The sequence below is a fragment of the Drosophila yakuba genome, chromosome X (genome assembly GCF_016746365.2).
Source record: "Drosophila yakuba strain Tai18E2 chromosome X, Prin_Dyak_Tai18E2_2.1, whole genome shotgun sequence".
Classification (NCBI taxonomy): Eukaryota; Metazoa; Arthropoda; class Insecta; order Diptera; family Drosophilidae; genus Drosophila; species Drosophila yakuba.
This window is the reverse complement of record NC_052526.2, coordinates 15,395,382-15,409,144: the sequence shown is the minus strand read 5'-3', so window position 1 is coordinate 15,409,144 and position 13,763 is coordinate 15,395,382. Positions and strand designations below refer to the sequence as shown.

Genomic DNA, 13,763 nt, shown 5'->3' with positions numbered 1-13,763 from the left:
TGCATATCGGTGATACGATACCAGTGACTTGACATTGCAGCTGGTCCATCACTAATACTAGTTTGATATTTTGGATGAACGTGAAACATCTGTAAGATACTTATCTTTATAAAATTGTGCGATAAATTAACGGTGGCTGGAGCATCCGGGAGGATAGCGAGGCGCCATGGTGTACATCGACCATAGTGAGTGCAAAATACTTGAGTTCACCCTGGAATTCCCATCACATATTGCATTGTCTTGATTCCACAGATGGGCGCGTGTGGGAGAAGCGTCCGTGGGACTGGCGACGGATTGTGGAGCTATTTGTGGGGATATGGTTTGCCATCAAGCAATTGTGAGTTCCCCACTGTACTGCACGTCGTGCATACCAGCTAATGCAGCATGATTTCCCCCGCAGATTCCTTACATTCCTCGCTCCCTTTACGGCCAACGATAACCAGGCCAATCCGCGACGCGGAAATGGATGGGGAGGCGGTAGTGGATGGGGAGGTGGTGGTGGCGGCGGAGGAGGCGGCGGCGGTGGAGGCGGCGGAAGACCTGGATCTGGATCAGGTGGACTAAGACCAAACCGCCGGATCGGACGCATTCAGCCTTCTATGAGCTGCAATATGCCCGCTGGAGGCGGATGAGGATAGTAGCGACATCCGGTACCCAAGATTCCAGCACTCTTGGGAGGATGTCGCGCCGACAGAAGGCTGGCCGCGTCAAGCAGCATCCCAAATGGCCCAGAAATCACGGTTTATCCCGCCCATGTGGCGCATATGACGCAGTTGCCTTAAACTCGGATTCGAGCGGACAACTGCTGAATACGATTAATCACTGATTCCTGGGTCGCTGCTTACGTGGCCGTCGTCGGTTCCATTTACCAACTAGCTCCAATATATAGCTACAGGTTTTTTTCTATCGGTCTGCGGGTTTACATTGTTCAATTTACAAGTTCAAAGTCACAGTACCCAAATATACATAGTAACTCTGGTGAAATACATAAATAAATACCAACCATTACTTTTGCAAAAGCGCTGTTTTAATAAGTTCCAAAACAATGTGTTTTTTAATTCAAATATTTATCCATTTATATGGATATTAATTAACATTTTTCAGTGACTATCGAATGACATCAGCGCAGGCTTTGCGATATTTGTTGTTTCATCAGCTGCTTTGTTTGTCCATCTCTAAACACCACGTCAATTTTTGTTTTGTACACAATCAGATCAAAAAATTAAGCTTTGGCCCAGATTTGGAAATATTTGAAAGAAACAACAGATTTGCATGTTAGTTTCGACTTGAAATGGCATACGTCGATCAAAGTGAGTGGAAATGGATGAGCATGTGATGTCCAGAGTGATGAGCCCTTTGTTTTGCAGATGGTCGTCTATGGGAGAAACGTCCTTGGGACTTGAGACGGATTTTGGCCATATTCGTGGGTATATGGTTCGCCGTCAAGCAGTTGTAAGTGATAAATAAAAGTTCCAGATCCAGAACGCTTTAACCCATAACCTTTTTTTCAGGTTTGCATCGTTCCTGTCTCCATTCACTGGAAATGATAACAGCGGAGACAACTCCCGTCGCGGAAGTGGATGGGGAAGTAGCAGCTGGGGCGGAGGCGGAGGAGGAGGTGGTGGTGGTGGCGGAGGCGGTGGAGGAGGAGGAGGAGGCGGTGGCGGTGGATATGGCGGAGGAGGATTAAGGCCCAACCGACGAATTGGACGCATACCGCCGCCCTCCCAATCCTGCAGTGCTGGAGGATGCTGCGGTTAATCGAATAGTTCGTGCGTTTTGGTCCCCAGAACTGCTTAACCAAAATGCTCCAATATGTAATCCATCTCACTTCGTGATGCGGCATTAAAGTATATAGTTATGGTGTTTTAAATATATTATAGCTCTATTTTAGTCATATGGTTTTGGATTAATTGAGCAAATTCAAAATATGCATTCATAAGTATATGTACACACACAGATGTATGTGCACATATTCATAATAATAAACTTTGTAATTTCCTAACTTACATTGAATCGTAGCTTAACATTCTTTTCACTTATATTTGCTGCAAACTGTTGTTGCACTTTCATTTATTTGTTTAATTACGAGCTCATATCTGGAGTTCGATAGGAAATTTAATTACGAGCTCAACGAGGTATGCCATTCCATATTCGGACTAATATTTCAAATGTTATGATTGAAATACTGATATTTATAGTCACAAAATAACAGAAAAGCGATTTTCGGCAAAAATCATCATCAAAAATTGGAAGAAAAGTGAAAAATGTAAAAGTTTTTTTTTGAAAACACAGTTCGATGGGAAATTTAATTACGAGCTCAACGAGGTATGCCATTCCATATTCGGACTAATATTTCGAATGTTATGATTGAAATACTGATATTAATGGTCACAAAATAACAGAAAAGCGGTTATTGGCAAAAAATCATCATCAAAAATTGGAAGAAAAGTGAAAAATGTAAAAGTTTTTTTTTGAAAACACAGTTCGATAGGAAATTTAATTACGAGCTCAACGAGGTATGCCATTCCATATTCGGATAATATTTCGAATGTTATGATTGAAATACTGATATTTATGGTCACAAAATAACAGAAAAGCGGTTATTGGCAAAAAATCATCATCAAAAATTGGAAGAAAAGTGAAAAATGTAAAAGTTTTTTTTTTAAAACACAGTTCGATAGGAAATTTAATTACGAGCTCAACGAGGTATGCCATTCCATATTCGGACTAATATTTCGAATGTTATGATTGAAATACTGATATTTATAGTCGCAACATAACAGAAAAGCGATTTTCGGCAAAAATCATCATCAAAAATTGGAAGAAAAGTGAAAAATGTAAAAGTTTTTTTTTGAAAACACAGTTCGATAGGAAATTTAATTACGAGCTCAACGAGGTATGCCATTCCATATTCGGACTAATATTTCGAATGTTATGATTGAAATACTGATATTTATGGTCACAAAATAACAGAAAAGCGGTTATTGGCAAAAAATCATCATCAAAAATTGGAAGAAAAGTGAAAAATGTAAAAGTTTTTTTTTGAAAACACAGTTCGATAGGAAATTTAATTACGAGCTCAACGAGGTATGCCATTCCATATTCGGACTAATATTTCGAATGTTATGATTGAAATACTGATATTTATGGTCACAAAATAACAGAAAAGCGGTTATTGGCAAAAAATCATCATCAAAAATTGGAAGAAAAGTGAAAAATGTAAAAGTTTTTTTTTGAAAACACAGTTCGATAGGAAATTTAATTACGAGCTCAACGAGGTATGCCATTCCATATTCGGACTAATATTTCGAATGTTATGATTGAAATACTGATATTTATGGTCACAAAATAACAGAAAAGCGGTTATTGGCAAAAAATCATCATCAAAAATTGGAAGAAAAGTGAAAAATGTAAAAGTTTTTTTTTGAAAACACAGTTCGATAGGAAATTTAATTACGAGCTCAACGAGGTATGCCATTCCATATTCGGACTAATATTTCGAATGTTATGATTGAAATACTGATATTTATAGTCGCAAAATAACAGAAAAGCGATTTTCGGCAAAAATCATCATCAAAAATTGGAAGAAAAGTGAAAAATGTAAAAGTTTTTTTTTGAAAACACAGTTCGATAGGAAATTTAATTACGAGCTCAACGAGGTATGCCATTCCATATTCGGACTAATATTTCGAATGTTATGATTGAAATACTGATATTTATGGTCACAAAATAACAGAAAAGCGGTTATTGGCAAAAAATCATCATCAAAAATTGGAAGAAAAGTGAAAAATGTAAAAGTTTTTTTTTGAATACACAGTTCGATAGGAAATTTAATTACGAGCTCAACGAGGTATGCCATTCCATATTCGGACTAATATTTCGAATGTTATGATTGAAATACTGATATTTATGGTCACAAAATAACAGAAAAGCGGTTATTGGCAAAAAATCATCATCAAAAATTGGAAGAAAAGTGAAAAATGTAAAAGTTTTTTTTTGAAAACACAGTTCGATAGGAAATTTAATTACGAGCTCAACGAGGTATGCCATTCCATATTCGGACTAATATTTCGAATGTTATGATTGAAATACTGATATTTATGGTCACAAAATAACAGAAAAGCGGTTATTGGCAAAAAATCATCATCAAAAATTGGAAGAAAAGTGAAAAATGTAAAAGTTTTTTTTTGAAAACACAGTTCGATAGGAAATTTAATTACGAGCTCAACGAGGTATGCCATTCCATATTCGGACTAATATTTCGAATGTTATGATTGAAATACTGATATTTATGGTCACAAAATAACAGAAAAGCGGTTATTGGCAAAAAATCATCATCAAAAATTGGAAGAAAAGTGAAAAATGTAAAAGTTTTTTTTTGAAAACACAGTTCGATAGGAAATTTAATTACGAGCTCAACGAGGTATGCCATTCCATATTCGGACTAATATTTCGAATGTTATGATTGAAATACTGATATTTATAGTCGCAAAATAACAGAAAAGCGATTTTCGGCAAAAATCATCATCAAAAATTGGAAGAAAAGTGAAAAATGTAAAAGTTTTTTTTTGAAAACACAGTTCGATAGGAAATTTAATTACGAGCTCAACGAGGTATGCCATTCCATATTCGGACTAATATTTCGAATGTTATGATTGAAATACTGATATTTATGGTCACAAAATAACAGAAAAGCGGTTATTGGCAAAAAATCATCATCAAAAATTGGAAGAAAAGTGAAAAATGTAAAAGTTTTTTTTTGAAAACACAGTTCGATAGGAAATTTAATTACGAGCTTAACGAGGTATGCCATTCCATATTCGGACTAATATTTCGAATGTTATGATTGAAATACTGATATTTATGGTCACAAAATAACAGAAAAGCGGTTATTGGCAAAAAATCATCATCAAAAATTGGAAGAAAAGTGAAAAATGTAAAAGTTTTTTTTTGAAAACACAGTTCGATAGGAAATTTAATTACGAGCTCAACGAGGTATGCCATTCCATATTCGGACTAATATTTCGAATGTTATGATTGAAATACTGATATTTATGGTCACAAAATAACAGAAAAGCGGTTATTGGCAAAAAATCATCATCAAAAATTGGAAGAAAAGTGAAAAATGTAAAAGTTTTTTTTTGAAAACACAGTTCGATAGGAAATTTAATTACGAGCTCAACGAGGTATGCCATTCCATATTCGGACTAATATTTCGAATGTTATGATTGAAATACTGATATTTATGGTCACAAAATAACAGAAAAGCGGTTATTGGCAAAAAATCATCATCAAAAATTGGAAGAAAAGTGAAAAATGTAAAAGTTTTTTTTTGAAAACACAGTTCGATAGGAAATTTAATTACGAGCTCAACGAGGTATGCCATTCCATATTCGGACTAATATTTCGAATGTTATGATTGAAATACTGATATTTATGGTCACAAAATAACAGAAAAGCGGTTATTGGCAAAAAATCATCATCAAAAATTGGAAGAAAAGTGAAAAATGTAAAAGTTTTTTTTTGAAAACACAGTTCGATAGGAAATTTAATTACGAGCTCAACGAGGTATGCCATTCCATATTCGGACTAATATTTCGAATGTTATGATTGAAATACTGATATTTATAGTCGCAAAATAACAGAAAAGCGATTTTCGGCAAAAATCATCATCAAAAATTGGAAGAAAAGTGAAAAATTTAAAAGTTTTTTTTTGAAAACACAGTTCGATAGGAAATTTAATTACGAGCTCAACGAGGTATGCCATTCCATATTCGGACTAATATTTCGAATGTTATGATTGAAATACTGATATTTATGGTCACAAAATAACAGAAAAGCGGTTATTGGCAAAAAATCATCATCAAAAATTGGAAGAAAAGTGAAAAATGTAAAAGTTTTTTTTTGAAAACACAGTTCGATAGGAAATTTAATTACGAGCTCAACGAGGTATGCCATTCCATATTCGGACTAATATTTCGAATGTTATGATTGAAATACTGATATTTATGGTCACAAAATAACAGAAAAGCGGTTATTGGCAAAAAATCATCATCAAAAATTGGAAGAAAAGTGAAAAATGTAAAAGTTTTTTTTTGAAAACACAGTTCGATAGGAAATTTAATTACGAGCTCAACGAGGTATGCCATTCCATATTCGGACTAATATTTCGAATGTTATGATTGAAATACTGATATTTATGGTCACAAAATAACAGAAAAGCGGTTATTGGCAAAAAATCATCATCAAAAATTGGAAGAAAAGTGAAAAATGTAAAAGTTTTTTTTTGAAAACACAGTTCGATAGGAAATTTAATTACGAGCTCAACGAGGTATGCCATTCCATATTCGGACTAATATTTCGAATGTTATGATTGAAATACTGATATTTATGGTCACAAAATAACAGAAAAGCGGTTATTGGCAAAAAATCATCATCAAAAATTGGAAGAAAAGTGAAAAATGTAAAAGTTTTTTTTTGAAAACACAGTTCGATAGGAAATTTAATTACGAGCTCAACGAGGTATGCCATTCCATATTCGGACTAATATTTCGAATGTTATGATTGAAATACTGATATTTATGGTCACAAAATAACAGAAAAGCGGTTATTGGCAAAAAATCATCATCAAAAATTGGAAGAAAAGTGAAAAATGTAAAAGTTTTTTTTTGAAAACACAGTTCGATAGGAAATTTAATTACGAGCTCAACGAGGTATGCCATTCCATATTCGGACTAATATTTCGAATGTTATGATTGAAATACTGATATTTATAGTCGCAAAATAACAGAAAAGCGATTTTCGGCAAAAATCATCATCAAAAATTGGAAGAAAAGTGAAAAATGTAAAAGTTTTTTTTTGAAAACACAGTTCGATAGGAAATTTAATTACGAGCTCAACGAGGTATGCCATTCCATATTCGGACTAATATTTCGAATGTTATGATTGAAATACTGATATTTATGGTCACAAAATAACAGAAAAGCGGTTATTGGCAAAAAATCATCATCAAAAATTGGAAGAAAAGTGAAAAATGTAAAAGTTTTTTTTTGAAAACACAGTTCGATAGGAAATTTAATTACGAGCTCAACGAGGTATGCCATTCCATATTCGGACTAATATTTCGAATGTTATGATTGAAATACTGATATTTATGGTCACAAAATAACAGAAAAGCGGTTATTGGCAAAAAATCATCATCAAAAATTGGAAGAAAAGTGAAAAATGTAAAAGTTTTTTTTTGAAAACACAGTTCGATAGGAAATTTAATTACGAGCTCAACGAGGTATGCCATTCCATATTCGGACTAATATTTCGAATGTTATGATTGAAATACTGATATTTATGGTCACAAAATAACAGAAAAGCGATTTTCGGCAAAAATCATCATCAAAAATTGGAAGAAAAGTGAAAAATGTAAAAGTTTTTGTTTGAAAACACAGTTCGATAGGAAATTTAATTACGAGCTCAACGAGGTATGCCATTCCATATTCGGACTAATATTTCGGATGTTATGATTGAAATACTGATATTTATGGTCACAAAATAACAGAAAAGCGGTTATTGGCAAAAAATCATCATCAAAAATTGGAAGAAAAGTGAAAAATGTAAAAGTTTTTTTTGAAAACACAGTTCGACAGGAAATTTAATTACGAGCTCAACGAGGTATGCCATTCCATATTCGGACTAATATTTCGAATGTTATGATTGAAATACTGATATTTATAGTCGCAAAATAACAGAAAAGCGTTTTTCGGCAAAAATCATCATCAAAAATTGGAAGAAAAGTGAAAAATGTAAAAGTTTTTTTTTGAAAACACAGTTCGATAGGAAATTTAATTACGAGCTCAACGAGGTATGCCATTCCATATTCGGACTAATATTTCGAATGTTATGATTGAAATACTGATATTTATGGTCACAAAATAACAGAAAAGCGGTTATTGGCAAAAAATCATCATCAAAAATTGGAAGAAAAGTGAAAAATGTAAAAGTTTTTTTTTGAAAACACAGTTCGATAGGAAATTTAATTACGAGCTCAACGAGGTATGCCATTCCATATTCGGACTAATATTTCGAATGTTATGATTGAAATACTGATATTTATAGTCGCAAAATAACAGAAAAGCGATTTTCGGCAAAAATCATCATCAAAAATTGGAAGAAAAGTGAAAAATGTAAAAGTTTCTTTTTGAAAACACAGTTCGATAGGAAATTTAATTACGAGCTCAACGAGGTATGCCATTCCATATTCGGACTAATATTTCGAATGTTATGATTGAAATACTGATATTTATAGTCGCAAAATAACAGAAAAGCGATTTTCGGCAAAAATCATCATCAAAAATTGGAAGAAAAGTGAAAAATGTAAAAGTTTTTTTTTGAAAACACAGTTAGGAAATTTAATTACGGAAATTTAATTACGAGCTCAACGAGGTATGCCATTCCATATTCGGACTAATATTTCGAATGTTATGATTGAAATACTGATATTTATAGTCGCAAAATAACAGAAAAGCGATTTTCGGCAAAAATCATCATCAAAAATTGGAAGAAAAGTGAAAAATGTAAAAGTTTTTTTTTGAAAACACAGTTCGATAGGAAATTTAATTACGAGCTCAACGAGGTATGCCATTCCATATTCGGACTAATATTTCGAATGTTATGATTGAAATACTGATATTTATGGTCACAAAATAACAGAAAAGCGGTTATTGGCAAAAAATCATCATCAAAAATTGGAAGAAAAGTGAAAAATGTAAAAGTTTTTTTTTGAAAACACAGTTCGATAGGAAATTTAATTACGAGCTCAACGAGGTATGCCATTCCATATTCGGACTAATATTTCGAATGTTATGATTGAAATACTGATATTTATAGTCGCAAAATAACAGAAAAGCGATTTTCGGCAAAAATCATCATCAAAAATTGGAAGAAAAGTGAAAAATGTAAAAGTTTTTTTTTGAAAACACAGTTAGGAAATTTAATTACGGAAATTTAATTACGAGCTCAACGAGGTATGCCATTCCATATTCGGACTAATATTTCGAATGTTATGATTGAAATACTGATATTTATAGTCGCAAAATAACAGAAAAGCGATTTTCGGCAAAAATCATCATCAAAAATTGGAAGAAAAGTGAAAAATGTAAAAGTTTTTGTTTGAAAACACAGTTCGATAGGAAATTTAATTACGAGCTCAACGAGGTATGCCATTCCATATTCGGACTAATATTTCGAATGTTATGATTGAAATACTGATATTTATGGTCACAAAATAACAGAAAAGCGGTTATTGGCAAAAAATCATCATCAAAAATTGGAAGAAAAGTGAAAAATGTAAAAGTTTTTTTTTGAAAACACAGTTCGATAGGAAATTTAATTACGAGCTCAACGAGGTATGCCATTCCATATTCGGACTAATATTTCGAATGTTATGATTGAAATACTGATATTTATGGTCACAAAATAACAGAAAAGCGATTTTCGGCAAAAATCATCATCAAAAATTGGAAGAAAAGTGAAAAATGTAAAAGTTTTTGTTTGAAAACACAGTTCGATAGGAAATTTAATTACGAGCTCAACGAGGTATGCCATTCCATATTCGGACTAATATTTCGGATGTTATGATTGAAATACTGATATTTATGGTCACAAAATAACAGAAAAGCGGTTATTGGCAAAAAATCATCATCAAAAATTGGAAGAAAAGTGAAAAATGTAAAAGTTTTTTTTTGAATACACAGTTCGATAGGAAATTTAATTACGAGCTCAACGAGGTATGCCATTCCATATTCGGACTAATATTTCGAATGTTATGATTGAAATACTGATATTTATGGTCACAAAATAACAGAAAAGCGGTTATTGGCAAAAAATCATCATCAAAAATTGGAAGAAAAGTGAAAAATGTAAAAGTTTTTTTTGAAAACACAGTTCGACAGGAAATTTAATTACGAGCTCAACGAGGTATGCCATTCCATATTCGGACTAATATTTCGAATGTTATGATTGAAATACTGATATTTATAGTCGCAAAATAACAGAAAAGCGTTTTTCGGCAAAAATCATCATCAAAAATTGGAAGAAAAGTGAAAAATGTAAAAGTTTTTTTTTGAAAACACAGTTCGATAGGAAATTTAATTACGAGCTCAACGAGGTATGCCATTCCATATTCGGACTAATATTTCGAATGTTATGATTGAAATACTGATATTTATGGTCACAAAATAACAGAAAAGCGGTTATTGGCAAAAAATCATCATCAAAAATTGGAAGAAAAGTGAAAAATGTAAAAGTTTCTTTTTGAAAACACAGTTCGATAGGAAATTTAATTACGAGCTCAACGAGGTATGCCATTCCATATTCGGACTAATATTTCGAATGTTATGATTGAAATACTGATATTTATAGTCGCAAAATAACAGAAAAGCGATTTTCGGCAAAAATCATCATCAAAAATTGGAAGAAAAGTGAAAAATGTAAAAGTTTTTTTTTGAAAACACAGTTCGATAGGAAATTTAATTACGAGCTCAACGAGGTATGCCATTCCATATTCGGACTAATATTTCGAATGTTATGATTGAAATACTGATATTTATGGTCACAAAATAACAGAAAAGCGGTTATTGGCAAAAAATCATCATCAAAAATTGGAAGAAAAGTGAAAAATGTAAAAGTTTTTTTTTGAAAACACAGTTCGATAGGAAATTTAATTACGAGCTCAACGAGGTATGCCATTCCATATTCGGACTAATATTTCGAATGTTATGATTGAAATACTGATATTTATGGTCACAAAATAACAGAAAAGCGGTTATTGGCAAAAAATCATCATCAAAAATTGGAAGAAAAGTGAAAAATGTAAAAGTTTTTTTTTGAAAACACAGTTCGATAGGAAATTTAATTACGAGCTCAACGAGGTATGCCATTCCATATTCGGACTAATATTTCGAATGTTATGATTGAAATACTGATATTTATGGTCACAAAATAACAGAAAAGCGGTTATTGGCAAAAAATCATCATCAAAAATTGGAAGAAAAGTGAAAAATGTAAAAGTTTTTTTTTGAAAACACAGTTCGATAGGAAATTTAATTACGAGCTCAACGAGGTATGCCATTCCATATTCGGACTAATATTTCGAATGTTATGATTGAAATACTGATATTTATAGTCGCAAAATAACAGAAAAGCGATTTTCGGCAAAAATCATCATCAAAAATTGGAAGAAAAGTGAAAAATGTAAAAGTTTTTTTTTGAAAACACAGTTCGATAGGAAATTTAATTACGAGCTCAACGAGGTATGCCATTCCATATTCGGACTAATATTTCGAATGTTATGATTGAAATACTGATATTTATAGTCGCAAAATAACAGAAAAGCGATTTTCGGCAAAAATCATCATCAAAAATTGGAAGAAAAGTGAAAAATGTAAAAGTTTTTTTTTGAAAACACAGTTCGATAGGAAATTTAATTACGAGCTCAACGAGGTATGCCATTCCATATTCGGACTAATATTTCGAATGTTATGATTGAAATACTGATATTTATAGTCGCAAAATAACAGAAAAGCGATTTTCGGCAAAAATCATCATCAAAAATTGGAAGAAAAGTGAAAAATGTAAAAGTTTTTTTTTGAAAACACAGTTCGATAGGAAATTTAATTACGAGCTCAACGAGGTATGCCATTCCATATTCGGACTAATATTTCGAATGTTATGATTGAAATACTGATATTTATGGTCACAAAATAACAGAAAAGCGGTTATTGGCAAAAAATCATCATCAAAAATTGGAAGAAAAGTGAAAAATGTAAAAGTTTTCTTTTGAAAACACAGTTCGATAGGAAATTTAATTACGAGCTCAACGAGGTATGCCATTCCATATTCGGACTAATATTTCGAATGTTATGATTGAAATACTGATATTTATGGTCACAAAATAACAGAAAAGCGGTTATTGGCAAAAAATCATCATCAAAAATTGGAAGAAAAGTGAAAAATGTAAAAGTTTTTTTTTGAAAACACAGTTCGATAGGAAATTTAATTACGAGCTCAACGAGGTATGCCATTCCATATTCGGACTAATATTTCGAATGTTATGATTGAAATACTGATATGTATGGTCACAAAATAACAGAAAAGCGGTTATTGGCAAAAAATCATCATCAAAAATTGGAAGAAAAGTGAAAAATGTAAAAGTTTTTTTTTGAAAACACAGTTCGATAGGAAATTTAATTACGAGCTCAACGAGGTATGCCATTCCATATTCTAATATTTCGAATGTTATGATTGAAATACTGATATTTATGGTCACAAAATAACAGAAAAGCGGTTATTGGCAAAAAATCATCATCAAAAATTGGAAGAAAAGTGAAAAATGTAAAAGTTTTTTTTTGAAAACACAGTTCGATAGGAAATTTAATTACGAGCTCAACGAGGTATGCCATTCCATATTCGGACTAATATTTCGAATGTTATGATTGAAATACTGATATTTATGGTCACAAAATAACAGAAAAGCGGTTATTGGCAAAAAATCATCATCAAAAATTGGAAGAAAAGTGAAAAATGTAAAAGTTTTTTTTGAAAACACAGTTCGATAGGAAATTTAATTACGAGCTCAACGAGGTATGCCATTCCATATTCGGACTAATATTTCGAATGTTATGATTGAAATACTGATATTTATAGTCGCAAAATAACAGAAAAGCGATTTTTGGCAAAAATTGGAAGAAAAGTGAAATATGTAAAAGTTTTTTTTTGAAAACACAGTTCGATAGGAAATTTAATTACGAGCTCAACGAGGTATGCCATTCCATATTCGGACTAATATTTCGAATCTTATGATTGAAATACTGATATTTATGGTCACAAAATAACAGAAAAGCGGTTATTGGCAAAAAATCATCATCAAAAATTGGAAGAAAAGTGAAAAATGTAAAAGTTTTTTTTTGAAAATACAGTTCGATAGGAAATTTAATTACGAGCTCAACGAGGTATGCCATTCCATATTCGGACTAATATTTCGAATGTTATGATTGAAATACTGATATTTATGGTCACAAAATAACAGAAAAGCGGTTATTGGCAAAAAATCATCATCAAAAATTGGAAGAAAAGTGAAAAATGTAAAAGTTTTTTTTTGAAAACACAGTTCGATAGGAAATTTAATTACGAGCTCAACGAGGTATGCCATTCCATATTCGGACTAATATTTCGAATGTTATGATTGAAATACTGATATTTATAGTCGCAAAATAACAGAAAAGCGATTTTCGGCAAAAATCATCATCAAAAATTGGAAGAAAAGTGAAAAATGTAAAAGTTTTTTTTTGAAAACACAGTTCGATAGGAAATTTAATTACGAGCTCAACGAGGTATGCCATTCCATATTCGGACTAATATTTCGAATGTTATGATTGAAATACTGGTATTTTTGGTCACAAAATAACAGAAAAGCAATTTTCGGCAAAAAATCATCATCAAAAATTGGAAGAAAAGTGAAAAAAATATTATTTTTTTTTTGAAAACACAGTTCGATAGGAAATTTAATTACGAGCTCAACGAGGTATGCCATTCCATATTCGGACTAATATTTCGAATGTTATGATCAAAATACTGATATTAACAGTCGCAAAATAACAGCACCCCGCATCTCGTTATCGAGGTAAAGTTTTCTTAACTAGGCTAAAAATAAACTTACTTACAAGCTTTTGAATCTTCCGCCAAAGAATGATTTCCGAATAATCGAGAAT

The 13,763-nt window shown here is 31.9% G+C and overlaps 2 protein-coding genes across 2 annotated transcripts; both read left to right on the top strand.

Moving 5' to 3' along the window:
- The first annotated feature begins 28 nt into the window (after positions 1 to 28).
- Positions 29 to 1,019, top strand: LOC6525523 (glycine-rich selenoprotein). Its single transcript, XM_002101322.3, has 3 exons — positions 29 to 185; positions 253 to 337; positions 401 to 1,019. The coding sequence occupies exons 1-3, from the start codon at positions 167 to 169 to the stop codon at positions 630 to 632; spliced, it is 336 nt and encodes a 111-aa protein (XP_002101358.1). The 5' UTR covers positions 29 to 166; the 3' UTR covers positions 633 to 1,019.
- Positions 1,020 to 1,151: 132 nt separating this feature from the next.
- LOC6525522 (glycine-rich selenoprotein) lies at positions 1,152 to 2,021 on the top strand. Its single transcript, XM_002101321.3, has 3 exons — positions 1,152 to 1,310; positions 1,368 to 1,452; positions 1,512 to 2,021. The coding sequence occupies exons 1-3, from the start codon at positions 1,292 to 1,294 to the stop codon at positions 1,759 to 1,761; spliced, it is 354 nt and encodes a 117-aa protein (XP_002101357.1). The 5' UTR covers positions 1,152 to 1,291; the 3' UTR covers positions 1,762 to 2,021.
- The last annotated feature ends 11,742 nt before the right edge of the window (positions 2,022 to 13,763 follow it).

Excerpts from the sequence above, each read along its gene's own strand:
- LOC6525522 (XM_002101321.3), top strand. Across the intron at positions 1,453-1,511 it reads TGGTTCGCCGTCAAGCAGTT|GTTTGCATCGTTCCTGTCTC; the intron begins GTAAGTGATAAA and ends CCTTTTTTTCAG.
- LOC6525523 (XM_002101322.3), top strand. Across the intron at positions 338-400 it reads TGGTTTGCCATCAAGCAATT|ATTCCTTACATTCCTCGCTC; the intron begins GTGAGTTCCCCA and ends TTTCCCCCGCAG.